General features: G+C 39.9%; 1 protein-coding gene across 1 annotated transcript in view; it reads right to left on the bottom strand.

Moving 5' to 3' along the window:
- Positions 1 to 765: 765 nt before the first annotated feature.
- The window catches only part of Ppef1 (protein phosphatase with EF-hand domain 1), a 115,798-nt gene continuing 89,843 nt past the window's right edge, over positions 766 to 26,720 (bottom strand). The window contains exons 7-16 of the mRNA XM_041642404.1: positions 26,403 to 26,569; positions 23,371 to 23,407; positions 22,215 to 22,364; positions 18,953 to 19,093; positions 15,800 to 15,985; positions 13,807 to 13,949; positions 9,083 to 9,189; positions 4,288 to 4,451; positions 2,225 to 2,309; positions 766 to 1,019 (exon numbers count right to left, since the gene is read on the bottom strand). Coding sequence (XP_041498338.1) covers positions 766 to 1,019; positions 2,225 to 2,309; positions 4,288 to 4,451; positions 9,083 to 9,189; positions 13,807 to 13,949; positions 15,800 to 15,985; positions 18,953 to 19,093; positions 22,215 to 22,364; positions 23,371 to 23,407; positions 26,403 to 26,569 — 1,434 coding nt within the window. The remainder of the gene's footprint in view (positions 1,020 to 2,224; positions 2,310 to 4,287; positions 4,452 to 9,082; positions 9,190 to 13,806; positions 13,950 to 15,799; positions 15,986 to 18,952; positions 19,094 to 22,214; positions 22,365 to 23,370; positions 23,408 to 26,402; positions 26,570 to 26,720) is intronic.

The raw sequence follows: 26,720 nt of genomic DNA, 5'->3' as shown, positions 1-26,720 counted from the left end.
CAAAAGATATCTGATACAATTCATGTATTATTTCTGATATATGTAGCAGGCAGACTTGTAGGATCTGGATTTTTTCTCGATCTTGAAGTTCTAAAGTTGTAAAAATAATGAAACATAGCCTAACTTTTAGACAGAACTTAATTGTCTGATATGCAATCAGAACAGCAGAGTAAGTTGTAGTATATATAACCAAGACCCTGTCTTATCAGTCAGGTTCTCAAACCATATTAATTATAGGGCTCAATCTGAATATACTTATTTTATAATTTCAACAAATATAAAAAATAAGGGCTTTGTTGTTGGTCTCACAGTCTCTCTCAAGATTCTGATATGACCCTCTTCCCTGAAGGTGGTCCCCCACCAACTGAAGATCGCTGGTTATGGAATCCCCAAAAATGATGACAGCTTGATGATGGAAATGCTTTATTTCAATAACAGTTTAGCATTCTTCTTATCCTCAGCCACTCATAGATATTATACCTAATAGTTTTCTCTCCTGCTCTGTGGGTTCCTTCCAGTATGCTTCCAAATTGCTCCAGTCTCCTGGTTAGGTATGATCTAAAACCAGCAGGCTCAAAGCCAGTTCATCACAGGCCATGTATGGATCCCAACACTGGAGGTCAATTTCATCAACAGATTTTTAACCTAGTCTTACCAATAGTGGTTTGCTAAGGACTGCCAACACTCACACTGTGCATCTGCTTGTTCTATGAATTAGGGTCTACTTTGCCTGATTACGATGGATTTCAAAGGTCCTGGTTAAGACTAGAGGTTGGGATCAGCTGTTTTCAAAGAGGCTGGGAGAAGTTTTTGTTCATCTTGAGCAAGATGGCTCTGCGGCTTCTCATGTTTATGTACTACATAGAAAGCCTTTAGGAACTCATTAAAGTCTATGTTTCCATCTTTGTTGAAGTCCACTATCTTGGCAAGCTCATCAATTTGGGAATCATCAATCTGAACATTGTAGTGAGTGTTGAAAAGTTTCCACATGGTCCGGAATTCATCCAAGGAGATTAGACCTAAAAGCAAACAGGAGAAAGTTAAGTGCTAATGTTAAGACCCCTCCCTGAAAGAGTAGGGGAGAAGCCACACTGATTGAATAGTCCCAATCATAAACTCACTAACATGCCTGAGAATCAAAATACTGAAGGAAACAAAAGAATAAGATCATACGTGTAAGAAACAGTATGTTGCTTGCTACTACCAAGGATCCTGGGAATATGTTAATGCCAAAAAGAGTACCAGGTGAAGAACTAGTAAGTGGATATGGACGAAAGTGGTATAGAAATTCTATAAACTAAAATCTAAGGGTACAAGATACGGAGAAGGATGGCAGAAGAGATTGCAACATTAAAGCAGGAGAAAGTACCCTGAGAGTCAATATGTTGATGATGATGGTGTGTGTGTGTGTGTGTGTGTGTGTGTGTGTGTGTGTGTGTGTGTGTGCAGCCTAAGCCATACTGCACATGCTGAGGTCAGAGGACAACTTGAGAGTCAGTTCCCCCTTCCACCCTTCTACCACGTGTGTCTCAGGGATTGAATTCAGACCATCATGGTCAGCAGTGAGCAACTTTGCCTGATGGGTCATCTCATAAACCCATGGGTGCTGTTTTTATATGCAATAATCTATTTTCCTGGATCATTATTGATACTTTTTCACACTCAGATGTCTCTGCACAGAGGTTAGGGGCAGGGTGCTGAGGATGGTACCCAGAGCCTCATACACAACAGGCAATCTCTCTACAACTGAGCTATATTCCCAGCCCTGCCTTTTTAAATCACAAAATCAGTAATCATATATTAAAGCTAAATCAAAACTGAGTTTTCAATCCCTTAAAACAAAATCAGCACTCTTTTCCTGTTAACAAAGATACAACAGCAGAAAGCGAATCATCTTTAATTGGTTCTCAGTCTTGTGGCTACGATCAAGTGCAAGTCTTTCTCATCCCTGCTGGTGGTTTATATAAAGGAGCTATTCAGTGAGATCAATGATTATAAAGGCTTCTGGAGAACTCTATGATCTGCGGTACAGAATTTGTGGCCAAACTAAATGACTAATAATATTAAATATTCGTTTATTTTTTTTCTTTACATTTCCCCAAGTTGGATGAAAAATGAAATAAATGAAAACTGAGTCCCGAACTCAAAGAAACAAACTAGCCTTTGCTTCTCCTGAACCAATCGGTGTTCAGTATTACTCCTGAGCCAGTCAATATTCACTTACCTGAGTGATCAGTGTCGATGATATTAAATATGATTTTCAGGTCAGATCGGTGTCTATACAGAGTTTCAGTTAGACTAGATTTCATCTAGAATCAAGATTTTTTAAGTGTTAGAATACTGAGGATTAATTTCATTTTACATTCCAACCCATCTCCCTCCCGTCCTTCCTCACTCTCCCTCCTCACCTCCCTCCCAGCCTACCCCTCATCTACTCCTCCCAAAGGGTTAGGCCTCCCACAGGGAGTCAACAAAGTCGGCCACATTTCACTTGAGGCAGGACCAAGCTCCTCCCTTCTGCATTGAGTCTGAGCAAGGCATCCCTCCATAGGGAATGGGCTCCAAAAAGCCAGCTCATGCACCAGGGATAGATCCTGGTCCCACTGAGAGGGGCCCCTAAGATAGACCAAGCTACACAACTGTCTCCCACATGCAAAGGGCCTAGTTCGGTCCCATGGAGGTTCCACGGCTGTCAGTGATGAGTTCCCACGAGCCTGAATAAGAAAAAGGACTACCAAATGCAAGCAACTGCACATTGTAGAAAGCTTGGCAGAAATACCTTCATTATTGCAAATAGTTTAGCTGTGTTAGAGTTAAGTCCTTTCCTCTTAATTTAGACAAAAAGAAAGAAATATTACAGGACATCTGATCACATTGCGAACCCAGAGATTGTATTGTTTGCTGGACAAACCTGTTTCTAGTTGTGGTGTCCCTCTGCCCTAGCCCACACCTGTCATCCAAGAGCCTCCTTCATGAATATCGTAAGCAGGATTAAATAAAGTCAACCATAGGTCAAGAGGCAGAACAAGCAACCAGTTCACAGGAAGTAAACATAGAAAAAAACAATAGAGACTACAGGGGAGTGAGGAGGATGAACAGAGAGAGGCACAGGAAATAGAGGGGAGGGATATTTTAGTTTGAGGAGGCTTGTTGGAGACAGAGTAGGAGAAAGAGCCTTCTGGGACATCTGCAGAGGAGGAAAGTCGGCTGGGTGCTTTCTCTGTCTCTTTGAGCTAACAGGTTTTCACCCCCCCCCCCACCAAAAAAAAAAAAAACCAATACAGAATAATTTCAGCAAATGCAACAAATACAAAATAAGCTCATAAATTCTTTTTATCTCTTTATGGTGCTAAGGGATAAATCCAATAAGCATGCTGGGTTTATTTACCATGAACTAGGTCTTAAGACCACCAATTCACATCTGAGAAGGCAAGCTGTCCCTTGGCCTAACCACTCTGAGTCTGATTAAAGACTTGCCCATGTGCTCTACAGGGGCAAAGACTCAATACGACAGCAGGAAATAACAGCTGCAAATCTACAGAAAAGTCTACAGGGATTGTTCCATTTCATCTTCTATAATCTTAAAGAAAAAGGACAGAAAAGAAAAAGATAAAGCAATTTTCCCAGAGGTCAGGTAGTGATATTTGGATCTTAGCCCCTCTGTGCTGAAGCCTATGATCTGAATCGCCGTGGTAAACGGTCGCTACCATCCAAGGCCTTCTTCCTATTTTCCCATCTGGTCTACATGATTCTCTTTGTTCTTCTCATCTTCCCTACAAAGGATCACCCAGGTTCCCATCTGCTGTGTTCTAACTAGTAACTGATGAATTGCTAACTAGTTAGATGATTTCTGATCAGTGTCCCTGTGGTACTGTCATTTTAATAAGATATTTTATATCTTCTAATACTTTAAGGCATATTCTAGGGCATGTCAGCAAGTCTGTACATGCATGTTGAGTATTTGAGTGGTATTTTTTTATGAGAGACTGTGGTGATGTTGTTACAGTTGCCCGGGACAACACCTGAAACTAAGAATGTCAGATTTGACATAGATTTGCTTACAAAGCTTTTGGTTTTTTATTTTGTCTGTTCGACAGAGCATACACACATTCCCCAACCTCCTCACCATGTTCCCCGGAGATTCCCTTCTGGCCTTTCTTGAGACTGTCATTCCCATCCATTAGATAATTCCAACCCTAATTTTTGAAAGCACTAAGTTGCTTAGAGGTTGTCCGAAGGGTGTTGTGACGGAGCCAGGTTTTTAGCTGGAACTAACATGTCACTCACCTCCTTGACAGGCTTTTCAATGTGGACATCCTGGAAGCTGGACATGTAGTCAACATTTCTATCTTCATCTATGTGTACCAGGTGTGAACTCAGAGATCTCCATGGTAAGTTCAGCCCCAAAATGTTCTCCATAGAAAAAGCCCACTGCGCCAATGAAATCCTCCCTGACAGCAACAACAAAGGCCCATATGATTGGTACATAATTTGACAAAATAAAAGCGCAAGCTCCTTCACAGAGTTAGTGACAGCCGGGAGTTTTGAGGACTGAGGGCCCCTCCTCTCCTCCATGATCTGTCTGACTAGGTTCTAGCACCTCAAGTAAAGAATAAGTAAAGAAAGTTTTTGTTCTCTAAATCTTACTGTCACATGAAAGAAATTCTCCTTGTAGTCAGGCACTTGGGTGGCAGAGGCAGGTGGATCTCTGTGAGTTTGAGGCCAGCCTGGCTATAGGGAAAGTTGCAGGACAGATGAGGCCGCACGGGGAAACTCTGTCTCAGAAAACAAAAACAAAAAGCAAAAAAAAAAAAAAAAGAAAAAGTCCCTTTTCCCATTATCTAATACATAAAGTAAGATTTGAAAACAGAAGAGAGACTTACTTTCATTTTTAATATTTTAACATATCATTTACCTATTTTCCCAACTGTTTTTGATTTAATATTATATTGTAATTTTCTAAACCATAAGTATTTTTATTTTTCTGATTATTGAAGATATATATTTATTTGAGGCAACTTTTTGTTGGGGATGAAACTTAGTATATACAACAAGCAAGCATTCTACCACCAAGCTATATTGCCAAACCTTGGCTTTTGAGACAGAACCTCAATATATAACTCAGGCTAGCCTTGAACTCACTATATAGCTCAGGCTAGCCTCAAACTTACAATCTTCCTTTCATTTTTTTTCTGACAGGCATGAGCCACCATGCCCAGCACTCAATGATTCTGAATAAACAATTTTATTATTTCTAGTGGTTTTGCTAAGTGTATAAATATTCCTTGGACTTCCCACAAGGCAGGGAACCCTGACTGCTCTTCTGGCTGATGAGGGAGGGGGAGTTGATTGGGGGAGGGGAAGGGAAATGGGAGGCGGTAGCAGGGAGGAGACAGAAATCTTTAATAAATAAATAAAATAAAAAATATAAATATTTTTATATATAAATACATGTATATATAGTGTCTCTTTTATTTTTAGACTTATTTTATGTATATGAATGTTTTGCCTGCATGTATGTCTGAGTACCATGTGTACAGTGCTCATACCTTGCATACAATATGTAGCTGAAGCTGTCCTTGAATTCTTTATACTCCTTCCTCCACCTCCCTAGTGCTAGAATTAGAAGCATGAGCCACCACATTCGACACTTATTCTTAATTGTCTAAATGCTTTTACAAACCTTGAAACCAGGTCACAGGATGGAGCTCAGTTGGTAGAGTGTTTGTCTAGCATGTACAGAGCCCTGATTTCGATCCCCAGTACCACATAAATCGGGCGTGCTGGCATAAATCTATACTCTCAGCACAGAGGAGGTGGAGGCAGGAAGATCCACAGTTCAGGTATTCATCCTCAGCTACACAGGGAGTTTGAGGCCAGACTGTTTTTTAGAGACCTTGTCTCAAATTTTTTAAATAAACTGGCCTGTAGTGGCACAAACCTTTAATCCCAGCACTTGGGAGACAGAAGCAGGTGGATCTCTGTGAGTTGAGGCCAGCCTGGTCTACTGATCTATAAAGTGAATTCCAGTATTGTCAGGGCTACACACAGAGAAGCTCTGTCTTGAAAAACCTAAAAAAATTTTAAATAAAATTAAACCATAAAACAGGGTTAAATATACCAAATAATTGTTTTTAAGTACATTATAGGATATCTTTATTAAAATAGTGAATTATACTGACTGGGTTTGGAATGACAAAACAGCTTGGAGCTCCTAGTATTTATAGCAAAAGCCAAACTTGGTTGTGATATTCTAATATTTGACTATTTTGTTTATTTTTTATATAAATGTATCAATAAGATCAGCCCTTAATTGTCCTTCTCCATATTCTTGTTAGGTTTAAGCCCAAAGGTTAGGTTGACCTCCTAAAATACTCTGTCCCTGTTCTCTAGAAAAAGGGATCAAATTACTTTCTTGTTTTCTTAAATGCCTGCCGCCATGCTGAATGAAGCTGTTATAGAAACTTTCGAATTTTCTGATTCAGTTTCTTTAACAGTTACAGTCATCAAGCTTTTTGGTTTATTTCTGTCTCTGTTTAGAATGTGTGTGTGGATGAATTTATTTTAGGACTGTGTCCATTTGATGTAAAGTTCTAATACATTGCTAGATAAATTTTCATAATGTATCTAATGATCTTAATGATTATAAATTTCATAATAGCATCTCTTTCTATCTTACTCTTGGTTATTTGTACTTGAATATGTATTCTCTAATTTGTGTACTAGCTTGCTCCTCTCTCTCTCTCTCTCTCTCTCTCTCTCTCTCTCTCTCTCTCTCTCTCTCTCTCTGTTTTATCAAGTTTACCAGTTTCTTCAAAGAACTATTTTCTTATTAGTTGATAACAGTTTCATCTTTTAAAATAGATGCATTCAAAGTGACCAATGTTTCTGTAATTTGTATTCTGTAAACTTTACATGTGAATTTACATTATCATTCAGCTTGAGTATTTTAATTTCTACTATGATTTCTTCTTTGATCTAAGGACTACTCAGAAGTATGTTTCTCATTTCTAAAAGTGTCTGTGTGCGCGCGTGCATATGTGTGTGCGCATGTGTGTGTGTTTGTTATATATCACAGACTAGTATCAAAATAATGATTCCATTGCCTCTGCCTCGAGTGCTGACTGGGATTACAGGAGTGTGCCACCAAAAGGAATTTTTATGTTTAGATTATATAGAGCTGTAGCACTTGTCAGGGCATTTTCTTTGGTCTGTCTCTTTAGTTACTAAAGAAGGAATATTAAAGTCTCCCACTATGATGGCAAATTTTTCTATTTCTGCTCATTGCTCTGTCAGTTTTGTTTCACATATTTTGAGGTTATATCAGTAGGAACACAAACATGCAGAATAAATTCAAGTGGCAAATTAAATGTTTGCCATCATGAAGTGTCCCTTTTCATGTCTAGCAACATGTATTTCCTCAGAATCTACTTTCTGTGCTATTAACAGAGTACTTCCAGCTGTGTTTCTGTTAATGTTTTCATGCCATTTTTCTAAATATAACTTTCAATCTTTGTTTATATGATCCACTATCTACTGGCTTTTTTTCTCAGTTGCTGATTAGTCTATCAGTCTAACTGCTGTATCTTTTTAGCAATCTGTATTTCCTCTCTGCTTACATTTGAATGCCCTCTTCTCTATTGGTGCTCTGCATCCTCATTACAAGTGGATGGGAGTGCAGATTTAATTTTATTTATCCTGTTTGAGAATCATTGTTCCTCTTGATTTCTAGGACTCTGTCACGGGTCTGTAGGCATTATCGTGTTAAATATAGTCTGCCTCCCTTACACTCTCTCTAGTCTTCCTTCCTTGTATCCTGATAAACGATAGACTTAGATCCTGACTATATGTTTTGTTCATTTTTGCTGTACATAATAATTTTTTGAGATGGGGTGTGAGTGACTATGTAGCTCAGGCTATCCTTGGGGGTTACTATAAGTTTAGGCTGGCCTTGGAAGTTCCTAGCTCTCAATCTAATTCCTGATGCTAACCTTCTCTTAAACACATTCATTATGAGCACTCTCTCACTCTCTGGGGTTTTGTTTTTGGCTTGAGGCCAGGACTCATGTAGCCCAGCTGGCCTCAAATTCCTGACTTCCTGCCACCACCTGCCAACTGCTGGCATTACAGGTAAGCAGCACCAGCGCTGTTTCCTCTTTATTTTAATAAACATAGTGCTATAAGTATTTGATACTTCTTCAAATCATATCATAGTTCAGATCTTTCAAGCACATATCCGCGGTTCTCATCCGTGCCTTTCTTAGGTATTTTCTATTTTGTATTTGACAGTTCCCACAGCTGGTTTCCTTGGGAGAAACTAGCTCTGTTATTTGCTGGGTTTTGTTCTTGTCATTGTTGTCTCTCTGTCATTGCAGCTCACCTCATTTATTCAGTAGTCAGGCCTTAATTGCAAGCGCACACTAATTGATGCTAACCTCCGAATACACCAGTGGCTACAATTAAGGATGTTCTCTTCAAAGAGGCAGTTGGGGACATTTTTTTAGTCACTTTGAAGGCACACAAATCCAAAATTCATCTTTTCTCTTTTTCTACCGTGCTAGAATCTCATATCAGGATGGTTGCTAGAGCAACATTAGCCTTCATGCCAAGACAGTCTAGCCTTTGGTGCTTAATTGTTGCTTCATGCTTCCACACATGATTCAAATCATCTTTTTGTTATGACTGTACTTTTTAAAGACAGAATCTCTCCGTGTAGCCCAAGCTGACCTCATACTCATCATTCTCCTGCCTCAGCCTCAGTCTGGGAATTTCAGGCATGTGCCTCTATACCAAGCTCAAATAATTGTTCAAAAGAATGGCAGTCATGAGACTAAGATACTGGGAAGCTGACAAACATATTATGATTCTGCATCCTCCAGAAGAGAAGTCTAATTCAGGGCTGTTAGTTTCTTAAATTCGAAGAAGCTTACTGAAAAGGAGATACATTCTGATATTTTTTTAGTGAATGGATTCTTTATTTTCTACCGTTCCTTTCTAACAACAAAGAAGAACTAAAATCCCATTGAAGAAAACCTGCTCTGTATATAGCCAGAATGTTAAGAAATGATAAATAAGTTATTACCTGTTCTCCCATAGTCACGGAGCTGGAAAGCACTGATGAGATCAGTTTTTCGTGAAAGCATTCTTTCTTTCAATATCTTGAAGGCACTGAATTCCATAGCACTCACCCTATGTTAAGAAAACAGCATTTCAGTGAAACTTAAATAAATCATTAGCTTCTACTTAATTTTAATGTGCTATGTTACCACATACCAGTTTCTACATTAAATAAATTGTCTGTTTATACATACTATATTGCTAGATAGTAAATGTAGTATATTTGTGTATATATTTTGGAGATTTGTTAAACATTTGAAAAATTATTATTAGTAGTAGTATTAGTATATTGTTCCTTTTTCATTTCTTAGACATTTTATGTTTTGTATTTGACAACTTGATATGGTGAACGGGTTGTGTGCAGTATATGTGAGCAGATCAGAAGACAATTTTGTGGAGCTGGTTCTTCCCTTAAACCTTTATGTATGTTCCAGGACTCGAACACAAGGCACTAACTAGGCTTGCACAGGAGGTGCTTTTACCTGCTGAGCTATCTTGATGACCTGAAAATTCTTTTTTAAACAGAGTTTAAACTAGCCTACAATCCAAAGTCCTCCTGCCTCTGACTCCTGTGCGCTGAGATTACATGCATACACCATCATGCTCAGCCATTTTGTTAATTTCTTTTATTTTGTATTTCATTTATGATCCAGTTTCACATTCTCACAGGGTCAGCAATTATAGCAGCAAGATTATAGATAGAGTTTTCTGGAATTTGAAAGATTCATGTGAATATTGAATAATTATTTGATAAAAGGAACCAAAATTTTTTAAATTGTTTTTCTTGATTTTATTGAGCTATATATTTCTCTCTACTCCCCTTCCTTCCTCCCCCTTCTACCCTCTCCCATAGTTCCCATGCTCCCAATTCACTCAGGAGATCTTATCTTTTTCTACTTCCCATGTAGATTAGATCCATGAAGATACCAAAATTTACCATTACATTAGTGCCGTGGAATAATCTTTTTGTACATTGAGAATATTTGTTGATCTCATTTGTCTAATAAAGGGTTGAATGGACAGGTAGAAGTTAAAAGGAACTTGCAAACAAAAAGAGAGCACGGGAAAGAAGGAGGGTTGAGTTGCCAGGAGACAAGGAGAGAAGCAAGATGAACATGCCATGATAAATAAAAAGGTACTGCCACATGGTAGAGCATAGATAAGAAATATGGGTTAATTTAAGTCGTAAGAGCTAGCTAGCAACAAGCCTGAGCTATTGTTTGAGCATTTATAATTAATATTAAGTCTCTGTGCATTTATTGGGAAACTGACAGTCCTGACAGAAAAACTCTGCCATTCTGACTGTGATAAAAGCAAATATGTACACGAGTAGAACATAACAGGAACTTCAAAAAATAGATCCAACTATTATAAAAACACATATGGCAACAGAGGTAGAACAATTTAGTAGAAAAGACAATCCTTTGATCAACGCTAGAACACGTAGTTAACTACCTCAACATAAACTTCTACCCTCAATCATTTATAAAAAATGAGTTTGAAGGAGGAACGGAAGAACAAAAGAGTCCTGAGATACAGACATCTGTGTTCACAGAGTGTAGATTCTAGGATACAAAAGATTTTAAAGCAAAGGACACTATCACTAAGACAAAAAGGCAACCTACTGACTGGGATAAGATCTTCACCAACCCCGCAACAGACAAAGGTCTAATCTCCAAAATATATAAAGAACTCAAGAAACTAGACTTTAAAATGCTAATTAATCCAATGGAAAAATGGGGCACTGAACTGAACAGAGAATTCTCAACAGAAGAAGTTCAAATGGCCAAAAGACACTTAAGGTCATTCTCAACCTCCTTAGCGACCAGGGAAATGCAAATCAAAACAACTTTGAGATATCATCTTACACCTGTCAGAATAGCTAAAATCAAAAACACCAATGATAGCCTTTGCTGGAGAGGTTGTGGAGTAAGGGGCACACTCCATCCATTGCTGGTAGGAATGCAAACTTGTGCAACCACTTTGGAAAGCAGTGTGGCGGTTTCTCAGGAAATTCGGGATCAACCTACCCCTGGACCCAGCAATACCACTCTTGGGAATATACCCAAGAGATGCCCTATCATATGACAAAAGCATTTGTTCAACTATGTTCATAGCAGCATTATTGGTAATAGCCAGAACCTGGAAATAACCTAGATGTCCTTCAATGGAAGAATGGATGAAGAAAGTGTGGAATATATGCACATTAGAGTACTATTCTGCGGTAAAAAACAATGAGTTCTTGAATTTTGCATGCAAATGGATGGAAATAGAAAACACTATCCTGAGTGAGGTAACCCAGACCCAAAAAGATGAACATGGGATGTACTCACTCATAATTGGTTTCTAGCCATATATAAAGGTCACTGAGTCTATAATTTGTGATCCTAAAGAAGCTAAATAAGGTGAACCCAAAGAAAAACATATAGTTATCCTCCTGGCTATGGGAAGTAGACAAGATTGCCAGGCAAAAAAATTGGGATCTTGTGGGTAGGGTGGGATGGGGGTAAGGGGAGATGGGGAGAGAAAAGTGAGAAGGAGAGGATGGGGGGAACTTACGGGATGATTGGGGATAAAGGAAGGTTGGATAGGGGAGCAGGGAAGCACATATCTTAGTTAAGGGAGCCACCTTAGGGTTGGCAAGAGACTTGAACCTACTGTGGCTTCCAGGTGCCCAGGGCAATGTCCCCAGTTAGTTCCTTGGGCAGCTGAGGATAGGGAATCTGAAATGACCCTATCTTATAGCCATAATGATGAATATCTTGCATATCACCATAGAACCTTCTTCTGGCGATGGATGGAGATAGAGACAGAGACCCACACTGGAGCACCGGACTGAGCTCCCAAGGTCCCAACGAAGATCAGAAGAAGGGAGAACATGAGCAAGGAAGTCAGGAACACAAGGGGTGCACCCACCCACCCACTGAGACAGTGGGGCTGATCTATTGGGAGCTCACCAAGGCCAGCTGGACTGTGACTCAAAAAGCATGGGATAAAACTGGACTCTCTGAACATGGCGAACAATGAGGGCTGCTGAGAAGCCAAGGACAATAGCATGGGGTTTTGATCCTTCTTCATGTTCTGGCTTTGTGGGAACCTAGCCAGTTTGGATGTTCACCTTCCTAGACATGGACGGAGGTGGGAGGACCTTGGACTTTCCACAGGGCAGGGAACCCTGACTGCTCTTTGGACTGGAGATGGAGGGGGAGAGGAGTGGGGGAGGGGGAGAAGGGTGGGAGGAGGGGGAGGGAAATGGGATGCTGGGAGGAGGCGGAAATTTTTTTTCAATAAAAAATAAAAAAAAATCTAAGGCTTGGTGTGTGGAGGGAATGGGAGGAGGGGAGGGAGTGAGAATTTGGACTGGCCTTTAAAAAAATCTAATAAATTAAAATAAAATAAAACAAGAATAAAAGAGAAATGAAAAAAATCTAGAGCTTTTCTCCAGGTTACAAAGAGAAACCCTGACTCAAACAAACAAACAAACAAAATGATAGATTTTCAGAAACTGAATGATCCTAATTTTGTCATGTGGTCATTGCTGGGTTTATCATGTAGGTTTTATGAAGAAAATGATCTGATTTCATTGTGACTTTTGTTCTTAGGGAAGCAAAGGAGACTCCCCACGTTTTGAGAATTTCATTTCTTTCCTAACTTAAAGGCACGTTGAGGGGCTCCACTCCCAGTTCCTGGGTCACAGTGAACTAACCCCTAAGTTGAAGCACTGGAATCTGTCATTTGCAAACAATGCTGATACCATTTAGAAAGATGTGCACCACCTAAATTCTGTCTCTTCAGAAAAGCTATCCACCTATGTATGGAAAGTCCCCTTGACACAATAGTTCTGGTTTGATAGTCATTTGTTTAAGCATGTATGCAAGGTGGATCCTGGCTGAGCCAACATTGCACTGTGGATATGTATCTGTGAATACATATGATTAGACAGAAGGCACTGTACATAGGTGTGTTGCTCTCAATCAATATTTATAAAACATGCAAACTTCTGTATCTGGAAACAATAATGCAGGTTCTTGTTGCTATGTGTCTGTCACATAAAAAATTCTAAGGCTTCTCAATTTCCTTACATAAACTGATACCATATTTACATATAATTGATATACAACTTCTTATATACCTTAATTTATAGAGTGTTTATAATTCCATTTAATACAAACAGTTGGTGTATTATATTATTTGGGGATATGATAACAAAAATGTCTGTACATTTATAGAACTGACTTTTTTAAAAAAATTTTTCAATGTTTAACCCACTAATACAATGTGTAGACTATGTATCAAAAAGATAAAATGACAGATGAAAATATGAGTAATAACAGCATATGTAAGTAAATTAAGTAAACAACTAAAAAGACAGGGATTATGAGACTCAAATGAGGCTTCGAAATGAAGACTGTCATGCTAATAGGAGACAAAGTAGACATCAGATGAAAAGGGTAACTAGAAACTGTAACTAAAATCTAGAGGTAAGGGAGGGGGCAATTCTTAATGATAGAAGATAATGAACCTAACAGCAAAACCGAAAACTACATGAAGCACAAACTGAAAGAATTAAAGAAACAGATAACTCAACAACAAAGGCTAGAAACTTCAATGGCAAAGCTGCTTTTAGTCACTCAGGTCTGGTTCTACTCTGTCACAAATATAGTCCTTAGTATTTTTAGGGCTATCTACCTTTGGTGAAGAGGGCTCAGGCATGATGAACTAGTTACTTGGTACTGGAAGAATTGTGGAGTTGTACCATAACTTAGTCTGATGTAAGCTCCTCGGTTGCTGCCTTCTTCGTAATAATTAGAAGCAGAAAATAAAGTAATGACCTGATTAAAGAAAAAGAGGATCAAGTTCATTAAGTTAATTCTCAAAAGGTCATTCAATATAAGCCAGAAATAGCTCAATTCTCAAAAAAAACCACCTCATAATCTGCAAATTATCTGGGTCTGACATGATTTCATATGATTCCCTTGAAGGAAAAGTCTCCAGTCGGTGTCTCCATTACTAACTCCTAGCTTTTCGTTCAGTGCCCCAGGTATGGCCCTGAATTCCTACACACTAATCTAGTGCCAGATCTTAGAATTATCTTTAATGTTAAGTTTCATAAATACTAATTTTCAACAGAGATAAATTCCATATTTTCTTACCTCGTGATATCTGTGGGCTCAAAATAAAATTTGGTTAGAAGCTCATGCTTTTTCTTTTGCACAAAGCTGAATGATTTAGAAGGTTCAGAGCTGGACGAATCCAGTGCTTTAAGAGCAGAGACATAATGGGACTGTGGCCACTACCTTAGGAAGAAGTCAGCCTGGGAGGCATGGTAGGTAGATAATAGAAAGATAATACTTGCTGGTGACGGGAAACTGGGTTTAATCCAGTCCTGGTCTAATAAGGATGTCACTTCAGATGAACCACGGCTATTTTCTAATTACAAATACATTCTAAATAATACTTTGCTTATTTATCTTGCGGTGTTAGTATGAGCCAAAACTGAATTGATAGAGTAGAAGGAAATGCCAAAGGATTCCATATTCGTTGTAACTTGCTTCTATTCACTATAAAGAAAACCAAAAAGAACCATCCTAGGACAACTGATGGTAAGAACCAGTTTCTTAGTCCTCTTCCAGTATTATTGACATAATTGGACAACAAGACACTCCATTTTGATGGCAGTAGTTAAACTGACCACAGTAAGCAACTTGCTAGTGACCACCTCCTCAATGAGCTGAAAGAAGTGTACTGTGTTTTCTGTCCTATACAGGGGATGTGCAAAAGAAGAGAGAAAACGGGATTGGATATGCTTTGTAAGGGGAAGTGTGGTCTGTGGGAATTGCACTGTGTATTGTGAGAACTGGCTTACAATTTGTAAAAAATGAAGTGTGTGTGCATATGTGTGTCAGAGACAGAGAGAGAGAAAGGGGGTGGAGAGAGAGCAAGAATACTTAGTGTCACTGTTATGGTTTAAAGTGATATATTTGGGTACTGAGTTGGAAAGAGGTACGACTGTGATATACACTGTGATGGTTCATTTCATCTGTCAACTAGATCACATTCCTGAGCAGAGCACAGTTCTGGGTGTGTCTCTTGAGGACATTTCCAGAAAGGATTAATTGAGGGAGGAAGATTTTCCCTGAATGTGGATGGCACCACCGCTTAGTATGGGGTCCTGGATAGAACTAAAAGGGGATGAGAGGGAAAAGAAAGACTCGTGCCTTTAATCCCAGCACTCGGGAGGCAGAGGCAGGCAGATCTCTGTGAGTTCATGGCTAGCCTAATCTACAGAACAGGTTCCAGGACAGCCAGGGCTTCATAGAGAAACCCTGTCTCAAAAAAGGTGTAAGGAGAATGTCAGCTGAGCATCAACATCTCTCTCTACTTCCTGGTCACCTGAGATGTGACAAGTGGCCTGCCACCATGTCTTCTCCATCATGTGACTATCTATACTCTCAAACTGTGAGGCAAAATAAAGCCTTCCTTAAGCTGCTTCTCGTCACTTGATTATGACACTGAGAAGAGTAATTACTACATTCACACATCAGAATTTCTGCTTCTGGGAGTAGTAAAGATAGAAGTAGTGAAGACATTGCTTGGCCTTTTAGGTAGGACAACACAGTGTGGAGAAGACCAGGCTGTGGCAAGGATGGCTATGAGGATTTCAGTCATGATGCCAGCTCACCTTCCCATCGTGACAGATTTCATACCCGTCAGGTTTACACTCATGAGACCTAATGAGCATCTTCAATTGGTTTTTATTAAGAATCTTGGAAGTAACGTCTGGTCCAAAATAGCAGCCCCCTCCTCGGCTTGTATTTGGATAACAGCCTTTTCTGCCTCTGGGGTCACTCCACAGAAGGTCAATAATCTTGGAACAATAAAATAAATTAGGGTTATACTTACAAGTAACAGTCTATCATCTTTTTTCTATCCCATATTATTTAGCAGAAATATTAAAGGTAACTGGTGTTACAGGCATGAACCACCATGCCTGGCTAAATTCAGAAGAGAAAGTAGCGCCTTCCAATGAACACGTATTAAGTGTTCTTAACACTGACTCAGGTTTTTGACCTTTTGTACTCCTTAAGGAAACCTAATAAGTGTTTATTGAAAGGAACTACTTTCTCCTCTGAATTTAGCTGGGCATGGTTGTTTGTGTTTGCCCAAGAACATCCCCTAAAGCTTCTTTGATCTTTGGCCTCCATAAGACCATTTTCCAATTCAGCAGTAGGTTCACCTATTGACTGGATTCCAGAAGATGTTCTAAATCCACAATGATTTTTTTCAGCTTAATATTTCCTTTGGTGGCTTGAAGAAGCAAATGCAGGTCACACAATACCCAGGACTGAAGACTCAAATTTCTAAGAACGTTTTCACAGAAAAATCAGAGGTTGTAGAGTCTCCGATCTGCATTTAATATTTGACTCAAGCTTTAAAACTACGACTGTAAAACAAACTTAAGAAAGAGTAGTTTAAAAAACCTGCAAACCTCTTTATCACTAAAGAGTGACAACCTTGAGAAATCTGTCTATCCCGCAATCAGGCATTTGGGTCAACTAACCTGCAAAGTATGTCAGTGTTCTACTAGACAATTATTCTAAAAGTCTATTAGTTTCCATAGTTTTCTCTGTTGTTCCTATGTGTGCAGAGAATTGAATCCAGGGCCTCATGTAGGCTAGGCCAATATAATCCTTCTGAGCTACACCCCAACCTCTCCACATCTGCATGTTTCTTTGGAGAAAAAACACACAACTGAAATTTTTATGTGTGTAGAAGCCAGGTCTACATCAGGTGTCTTCCTCAACTACTCTCCTCTCTCACTAAACCCATAGCTTAACAATTTAGTTAGATTGACTGGCCAACCAGCCCCAGAGATCCACCTGCCTTTGCCTCCCCAGTGCTGGGATTACAGTTGGGTGCTGCCACAACCAATTTTTTTTTTTATGTCAGTGCTGGGGATGTGAAGTTGGGACCTCATGGTTGCACACCAAGCTGAGCCATCTTGTGAAGTCCCTTCAATAGAAAATCTCTAGTGATTCTAGTAAGTCTAAAGCAGGTCTTGAGAAGAGGTTCAGATACTGCAGCTGCCCTAAACTGGACTCTGCAGTCATTTGTAGGTTTGATATAAAGGGAGACGTGGAGATACATGAGAGAGAAGACAGAGGGGCAGAAAGAAGAGCAGAAGGATCAGTACCTGCTCAGACCAGAGCCACTCTATACCAGGCTCAGCTCAGACAGTGAGTATTTGATGACTAGTTGAGGTGAGAATTAAAATCTCCCAAAGAAGAATCACCCCAAGGGCTTCCTTCCTTCTCACTGAATTCCAATAATGGCACAATTGTACCCTACACACACATAAATACAATGTAACACCTTTAAGTTCTGGTTCTTATGACAAAAACAACACTTGTATTTCAAACGGAATCATATCTGGCTCCTGTAGAATGAATTCACATTTCATGAGTGTGACTTGACTTGTAGTATAATAAAGGAGGAAACATGGAAGATAAGGGGCCATATTTTATTAGGAAAGGATTAAGCTTTCAATTCCTACATGAATATAGACTTTAAAGGTAAAGTTTCATCTGGAAAGCATGCTAACTTACCCTTGAAGTACAGCATACATTATTTTAGGTACGTAACCCTATATAGGAATATATATATATGAAAATATTTCATGTATATGATAACGGATGAGCAGTCCATTATAAAGTATATGAAAGTAAATTCTCACGGAAATCTTTCTTCTTCCTTTTTACCACTACTATGAATACTCAAAATTTACATAAAGTAAATGTACATATGAGGGGAACATGATGGCACATGCTTTAGGGAGGCAGAGGCAGAAGGATTACAAATTCCAGGCCACCTCGGCTATGCATCAAGTCCCTGTCTCCAAAAAACTAAAGCCTGGCATATATAGTGTATTATTAGAGTGCTTTCCTAGCCTACACAAAGCTTGTGTTCAATCTCTAGCACTATATAAAAATACAAAGAACTGCATGGACTAAACAGGATGTATGCATTATTTAGGTCATAGATAGATAAGTATAGATATATGCAACGACAATTAAAGCAGTGGTTCTCAACCTGGGGGTCATGACTCCTTTGGAGGGTTGAAGAACACTTTCACAGAGGTCTCTTAAGACCATTGGGAAGCACAGATATTTACATTATGGTTCATAACAACCGCAAAAATTTATGAAGTAAAAGCAAATTATGGAAGTAGCAATGAAAATAATTTTATGGTTGGGGATTAGCAACCCATGAGGAACTATAGTAAAGGGTTACAGTATTAGGAAGGTTGAGAACCACTGAATTAAAGGAAAAGAGGCCATGAATTTAAATGAAAGCTATGGCTCCATGGGAGGAGTTTGAGGGAAGAAAGGGAAGGGGAGATGATGTTATTATAATCTTTAAAAATTAAATCATTTTAAACTACATACTGCTGGAACTCCATCGAGGCAGGATAAGTGCTAGTCCAATGGCTTCTTAGGTAATTATTTAGGTTACCATAGGTGAATGCCTTTACTATTTGAGTGTTGTCATTACCAACAAACAAAGAAGTACCTAGTATTCTTTTTTTAATGGACTTAAAACCACAAGGGCTGTTTTAAGAAATGAGTTTCTCTCTCAGAATGAATTCCATGAGTTCTAGATTTCTTTTTTGAGTCTAGAAATAAACTTGGTTAGATGCACAATATAGAGATGGATTCAGAGAAGATGATCGATCCATCGTGCCTACAGAGGTGAAGTCACTTTAACCTGCATTTCATAAGGGACAACATCATCACAAGCTGTTGTTACCACTCTGGTGAATGTTTCGGTTACCTACTTGTTCCCATTCATGTTTTGTTAGGTCCGTAGAGGATTCAGCCTTCCCAGGAGCACAAGTGCTCAAACCTGATTTACTTCTTTTTAAGTCGGCGGAATGTTCTCGATTTATTGACATCGGTGGCATCAGCACAGATCTCATCTGTAAAACATAGAATCATGCTTTAGTTAAATGCCATTTGCGGGCACTTCAGCTATGGTTGGAAATCTGTCTGTACTGTGTGCAGTCAACTCGGAAAAAATGCAGCCCCCCCCCCCCCCCTTAATCTCACTCACTTTATACGCGTTGTTAATTTACTAATGTCTCTAAGGTGGGCCTATTAAAATAGTTTCTGTATTTTGCAACTAAAGATGTTACCTTATGGGGAAAGCTTCGCATCAGAAATTCTAAGAGAGCCAAGAGGCCCGCATGTAGGTCCTAGACATATTGCATGGCACCGTCGAAGGAAATCGAAGATGCGAAATGTAGGAGAGACCGGCCTCCTTCTGCACCTTTCTCTACGCCTGGGGCTTTCAGGAGTTCAGAAACAGATATTTTGTTTGTTTGTTTTTTGAGACAAGGTTTCATTGTGTAGCCCTGACTGCCCTGGAACTCACTCTGCAGACCAGGCTGGTCTCAAACTCACAGAAATCCACCTGCCTCTCCCTCCTGAGTGCTGGAATTAAAGGCATGTGCTACCACGCCTGGCTCAGAAACATCTTTCAAAAGGGGGTATGCATTTGATTTGCTTGCTGTATTTTCCCAGATAAACGAGGGGGAAAAAAACCCACATCCATGTCCATGAGAGTTCTCCCAGGGAACACAAGTTGAAAACCTGGAAGTTCTTCAACCTAAATTCAGTATAGTTCTTAGCCAGACCTGTCAGCAACTGATCATGTTGTCTAAACCTAGTTGTAAATCTGTTTCTTTGCAAAGGAAAGCTGGGCAATGGTGGCTCACGCCTTTAATCACAGCACTTGGGAGGCAAAGGCAGGCAGATCTCTTGAGAGTTTGAGGTCAGCCTGGTCTACAAAGTGAATTCCAGGACAATTCAGGCTACACAGAAAAAAAACCCTGTCTTGGAAAACCAAAAAAGAAAAAAAAAGAAAGAAAAAAGAAAATGGTTTAAAAGTACAACATGATAAGCCCACTTGATTGCCTTATATAATCTGAGATTGGAATTTTGTTCTTGTCTCTTCTAAGCATTATACTTTCATTCAAAGCAATTAAAAAGTTTTACACTTATTTATTTGTGTGTGTGTGTGTGTGTGTGTGCGTGTGTGTGTGTGTGTGTGTGTGTGCGTGTGTGTGTGTGTGTGTGTGCCACACTCCACAGCACATAATGGAGATCAGAAGACAACTTTTATCAAGTAAATTCCAGGGACTGAGCTCAGGTTGTTAGGCTTGGGGACAAACATCTTTACCTGCAGAGCCGTTTCCATTTCACTGGCCCACAGATGCTTTTAATAATCCTTTAATTAAACTTTAAATAATACTTCTGTTACACTGGTGGCTGTAGTTTAGTGATGGACATCTCTGTGGCAGATACTTCGCTTCTCCAATAACCCCTGGTACGAAATTCTGTTTTTATTTTTCAAGACTAAAACTAAGTCTTATTCTATAGTGTCCTCATAAAATTGGTTTAGAAACTCAATCTCAGCTACTAATCACTAGTTCATAGCCTACATTTTCTTCCCCAAGTAAATGGTCTTAGGTTTTAGGCAGAACAGAATATTCCGGGAAGACCTTCCAGGATTACGTCCACATAATTTATTTCTGATAAGCTCGTTAGGCATGGCCTCATGGCCACTTTAGAACACGGAGCTCTGTAGTTTTCAAAGCTCTTTAGTATCAGGCTGCTTTCTCTACACCACCATAGGCACCGTTTTCTCCTGGGAGTCCTACGAACCATCCTTCTCTATACTCCTGCTTGGGAATTTGAACACTACGAAACCAGAGCCTTTGTCTTATAGAATCTTACTTTGACATCTTGAGGCCTTGCTTGTGGTGAAGACTGCCCTCCTCGGGGCATCACCATAGACCAGGGAAAGAAGTTCTAAGAAAATTCCTATCCATTTTTATTTTGCCCTGCTTTGGTCTTCCATTTCTAAAGAAGTATTCAACAAATAAGACATACTTATTACATCTCAGGTACTGGGGTTTTGGCAGGGATTAGAGAAGCATAAGAATATAGTAAGAAAATAGCATTACCATTCCCTACTTAAATTTGGCAACTTACGAAAGCTATGCATAAAGGTCTTGAGAGTGCATAAAGAGGAGCTATCTAGCCTAGAGGTTAAAGTGGAAAGTTAATGAGAAGATGGCAATATTATCATTCACATGCGTATAAAAGTATGGAGGCTCCCACACCTCAAGGTGCAACTGTGATCACATTTCTGTCTCTATCAGTCTCAGACCCCACCTTCCCAGAATGACTGGCTAGTTAGTATTGGTCTGTAAAGACAGTGGCTCAAGTTTCCCAGTTGGACCATATAGCACCCTCTGTTCTATAGCTGCTGCTGGTCTTCATGCCCACCTGGCCCCTTGTTTACTTCTAGGCTTGGGGCTTCAGCTTGCCTTTGGTAAAGGAGGAAAATAGCTCTCGTGTGTAAGGTACAGCCCAACAACCCTTTAGTAGGTGTGGAATCCTATAGCTACCATAAAGCCAGTTCCCTGAGAGGGTCTGTGCAGGCTCCTGTCCTGACTGTGTTGTACTGAGTGATTATTTAGAGTTAAAATAATCTGCTCAGTTGAAATAAAGGGACAGGATAGTAACTTAGAAATAAATTCTATATGAGTCTCCTTATATGAGTTACCTAGAGCTCATACAAGAAATATTGGTCAGCGGGGCTAGAAGGAGAGGGAAGGAGCTGTCGCTGTTTTATGGGTTTCAGTCAAGGAAGCTCTGTTAATGGATGGTGGTCACAGCGGTGACAGTAAGATAATAGGAAGTGCCAAGGAAGTTTATACTTACTCACAAGACAACAGTGCTGAATTACAGTGTAAGTGAATTCATGTAAACTCTACTTCTGAAACCTCACCTTTAGAAGCTATCTGATGTGCTAATGCATCCCGGCTTTGCGTTTCCAACAGGATTCCATGTTGGAAATGCATGGTACACAGAAAAACCACCTAGTTGTCATGCATGCCGTCATAGCTTTTTTTTTCAGACTTTTACTAATTGTCTCATCTACACCACCAAAGCCCAGAACTCTTTAAAATGACGGATAAAAAGAAGCATATTCCATTATAAATGTCGGATCCGTGCAATAGTACTTCTTACTTTATTTCTTGGTATGTGGCGGAGTGTATTCAAGTCTGTAGACTCTGATATCCCACCATGTATGACCAGGATTTCATCGTCAATAATTGTGCCAATTGGGAGCCAGGTATAGACTTCTTCCAGGACTTGCAAGATTTTTCTTCCATGTAGCTGTAATAAGAGCCTGAGTAAGTTTTTAGTTTCCTGATACGTCCAGTTAAGTGAATAGTCTCAATATGTAGACAAAAACCAAGTTTTCCATACCAACCAAAGGAAACAGTCAGGGAGCTATGAACCAGCTAGCGAGTATTTAGCATGGGACGTTTCCATCCTGTATTGTTGATACTTTGACATTTTTGGGTCTTCCTTGGGGAGGAAACTGCCCCTGTCAGAGCTAATCCCTAGAGATCCTACATGATGGTTCTCATGTACAAACCAGCCATTTCAGAATCCACACTAAGGAATTCTTTTCCTGGACTCTAACTCAGGGCCCCTTCTCTGGTGCGCTAACCAATCAACCCAGAGCAAGATAGTAGACAACTACCGACAACGACCGTCATGCCCCACAGCTGGCTGCCGTTGTGCGAACTACTCAGCTTTCAACACTGAGGAGCTTTGCCCTCTCTCTCCCATGAAACCTAACAAATGTTCTCGTCTGTATTTTCTTCTGGCTCCATCTGCCTCTCTCTCTCTCTCTCTCTCTCTCTCTCTCTCTCTCTCTCTCTCTCTCTCTCTGTGTGTCTTTCTCTGTCTCTCTGTCTTTCTCTGTCTCTCTCTGTCTCTGTCTCTGTCTTTCTCTGTCTCTCTGTCTCTGTCTCTCTCTCTCTCTGACTCTGGTAGTTCCCTATGTGGTATCCCCAATGAGGGATGCTATGCCTCCTGCATGTATAAAACCCCTCCACTATATTGGTAATTTCTCTGTCTGCCTGCCTGAATTAAATATCAAGGATGGGTACCTTTAAAGCAGTGCAATATATTCATAGCTATGCTGAAACTGATCCAACAGTCATAATGAAAAAGAAAATCTAAGATTCTACCACGGTGAGGGGTTCCTGCTGTGGTTATTATTTTATTGGCACAGATTCTAACTAATTAGCCCATCACCTTTCTTAAAGCAACAATCTGGTTTTCTTTAGCTCCTTTTTTTTTTTCACAGAAAAACAAGTATGAGTCTTACCTTGTACTTATGTAAAATTTCTTTTGTGAATCCATACCTGAAAAACATATTTTAAACTATTAATTATTGCTAAAAAGAGAGCCATTGATGTCTCACTATTACCAAATAGTAGGAACTCAAGAAACTATAGACTTCAGTGGTACTTAGCAGAGTCTCTCTGGAGCATTGTGAGAAAGAACAAAAGCAATCAATAGCACAACTTCTATTCTCAAGAAGCTTAGAGTATAACTGGGGAAAGAAAATAGATACTTGTAGAACAATGCAAGACAACTTAACACATGCGTACCATAGCTACGTAAAGGCTACAGGGATTTTGAGAGGCATGCAATGACATTTAGAGAAAGCTGGATGGAGAAGAGCTTTCATTTAAAAAATATTGCTATGACATGGATCATGGGAATGAATGGTATTAAGGGTTTTAATAGAAAATATCAGGAATTTTAATGCCTGGCTAAGGGAGAGTTTTCAATTCTTTTTTTCTTGCTTTAGGATAGTATTGCGTATCCTTTTCAGGTAGCCCTTCCTCTTTAATACTGGGATTAAAGACATGCAACACCACACCCAGATAATAATGTGTACTCTCCATAGCCAACAGGTAAAGGAGGAACAGAGCACACTCCCCACTCATTTCCCTACAAACCACATCATGTCAGGATTTTCCAGTATAACACCGTGTTTTTCAAGAGGAAATCCCTCCCCGTACTCACCAAAGACATCACATTGTTAGACCAATATACATCCTGCCATCTGTGGTGCCTTGAATGAGAATGGCCCCCATAGGTTCATATATGTAATGTTTGGTTCCCACTTGGTAGACCGTTTAGGAAGGATTAGGAGGTGTGGCCTTGTTAGAGAAAGTATATCAAGCCAGGCCTCATCTCCTCTCTCTGTGTATGTATGTATGTATCTGTCTTTCTCTCTCTGTGTGTGTGTGTGTGTCTGTCTCTGTTTCTATCTCTCTGTGTCTGTGTCTGTCTGTTTTTCACTCTCTGTGTGTCTGCCTGTCTCTGTTTCTATTTCTCTTCTGTGTCTGTCATTGTCTGTGTCTGTCTGTCTGTATCTCTCCTTCTCCCTCTCTCTCTTTCTGCTGCTGCTTGTGGATACTATGTAAGCTATGTATGCTTTCAGCTTCAACTCCAGCACCATGCCTACCAGCTTGCCACCATGCTTCCCACCACAATGATCATGGACTCACCCTCTGAAACTGTAAACAAGCCCCCGATGAAATAGCTTCCTTTATAAGTTGTCCTGGTCATTGTTTGTAGTCATAGCAACAGAGAAGTAACTAAGACAGTATCCTTAACTTTCTGGCCCTTTTTGAAACACTAAATATCATTGTCTGTACCATGCTTCTAGAAAACTTCCTCCCTTTCATTTTGAGACAGACTTTTAGGGTGTTCTGAAATGACCTCACAAGTTAACTTCTTCCACATAACCTTTATCGTTAGAATTTTTCATATTCTGTCCTAGGCTATCCATTGCCTTCAATTTCTTCCTTAGTACTCTCACCCCTAGCTAGCTAGGCTTTCAATTGATATCTAGTATTAATAAATACATAGAGTGACACTCCAGGTTATAATTCGTTTCTATCTCTGGACCCACACTCAACAATACATCAAATAAATCTACCTCAGACTAAATCCATTCCCATTCAGAATGATGCTTTTATGCCCTTAAACTCAATCTTGCTCATCCTTGATTAATTCCTCAGTTAAGGCCTCCCTATCAAGTTCTTGGGTGCTTAACTGCTACTGCCTAAAGTCTAGGTCTATTTTGGCCATCGCCATTGCTATCATGCTAGTCTACATAGGACGCTACCATTTCTTCAACTGAACTCCCTGGAGCCATTCTTGGCCCTCCTCCAAATTACCCTTCTTTTTAAAACAGGTGCAGTATTCTTCAATGATATTCTCTTATCCTTAGATACATGCTCATATACCTTCACAACACTCAACCATCTTTTACATCTCCAATCCTACCAGGCCCAATCATATTTGGTTCTCTATTGCTGTGCTAAAACACCATGATCAAAGGCAACTTGGAGAGGAAAGGGTTTATTTGCTTACATGTCCCAGCCACAATACATCATGAAGGGAACTCAAGGCAGAAACCTGGACATGGAAGATCCCTGTTGAGTGACTTGCTCCCCATGTTTGCTCGGCCTTCCTTCTTAGAACACCCAGGAACAGGCTTCCTATAACACCTCTGGATTCTTGTTCTTTAGAGATTCTGCATTTGCCAACTGCACCTCGAGAATTAGAGCTGAAACTCTGCTTGAGTCAGGTGTTGAAACTACCCAGAAGACAAAGGGGATTTGCTGAGCTTTGATCCCAGCACCCAAAAGCCTAGGACCCAAAGTGGGAGACATTTCCTAGCCTCCGTTGTTCTAGAACAAATTGATTTCTGTTTGCCATAAAAAGGAAAGAAAAAGAAAGAAGGAAACATTTATTACCTACTGTGCCTTTCAGACAGAATTCACAAGCCATTTAAGCAGTCTTTATCCCTCAAATCTCCAGTGAGTCAGATAGTCCAAATGCTATGTTACAGCTGTTCTCAAAAATGTTTATGAGCAGCTATGCCAGAAGCAATTACCAGGACACCAAAAAAAAAAAATTCATGCAGCAATGTAAAACACTGTGCTAGCTTCTGAGACAGAATTTGAAGCAAGCCAAAAGAAGCAAGAGAAACTTCCATCTAAGTCTGCTCATACAACCTACCAGACCTACAAACCTGACCTGGCATGCCCACCCAGCGTGCAGTCTGGACTATGAAGGGGAAGTAAGACAGAAAAAAGGACATAGTAAAGAGGAAGCAAAGACATGACTGGAAGAAGAGGTAGGAGAGCTTCAAAGCAGCTGACACTTAGCTGAAAGATGGGGGTTGGTGAACGAGGGCGAGAACTTGGAGACTCTCCTTGCGATTCATCTTCTCTCTCCTTCTCTACAGCTAACTTTACACACATCATCTGGGAAACTAAAGAGAGCAGCAGTTCCAGAGGGAGAATAAAAGATGAAGTCTAAAGTCAGTGTTACCTCAGGTTCATCATGAAGTCTTCATGGTTCCCCCTATTCAGGTGCAGGTCAGTGGGGTAGACGAGAAAACTAACGAGCAGGATCATGAGGATCTCCATGGAATTGTTTCCTCGGTCTACAAAGTCACCATTGAAAACATACGGATTGTTCTCTGAAGGCAGGCCATTCTGGGAAGGAGAGGGGGAGAAAACAAGGAGTTAAAAGGATGTTCTTTTAAAAGTAGGGTTATGTGTTTGTTCCTGCAGAAACAGAAAAGAGGCCCAGTCATTTCTTTCACTGGGAAGAATCTGCTCACTGGTTAGAGCTTCATCCAGGGCA

This window comes from Microtus oregoni, unplaced genomic scaffold (genome assembly GCF_018167655.1).
Source record: "Microtus oregoni isolate MIOR12 unplaced genomic scaffold, Mior012 000074F_003, whole genome shotgun sequence".
Classification (NCBI taxonomy): Eukaryota; Metazoa; Chordata; class Mammalia; order Rodentia; family Cricetidae; genus Microtus; species Microtus oregoni.
The sequence above is the reverse complement of the archived record's forward strand: the minus strand, read 5'-3'. Positions and strand labels throughout refer to the sequence as shown.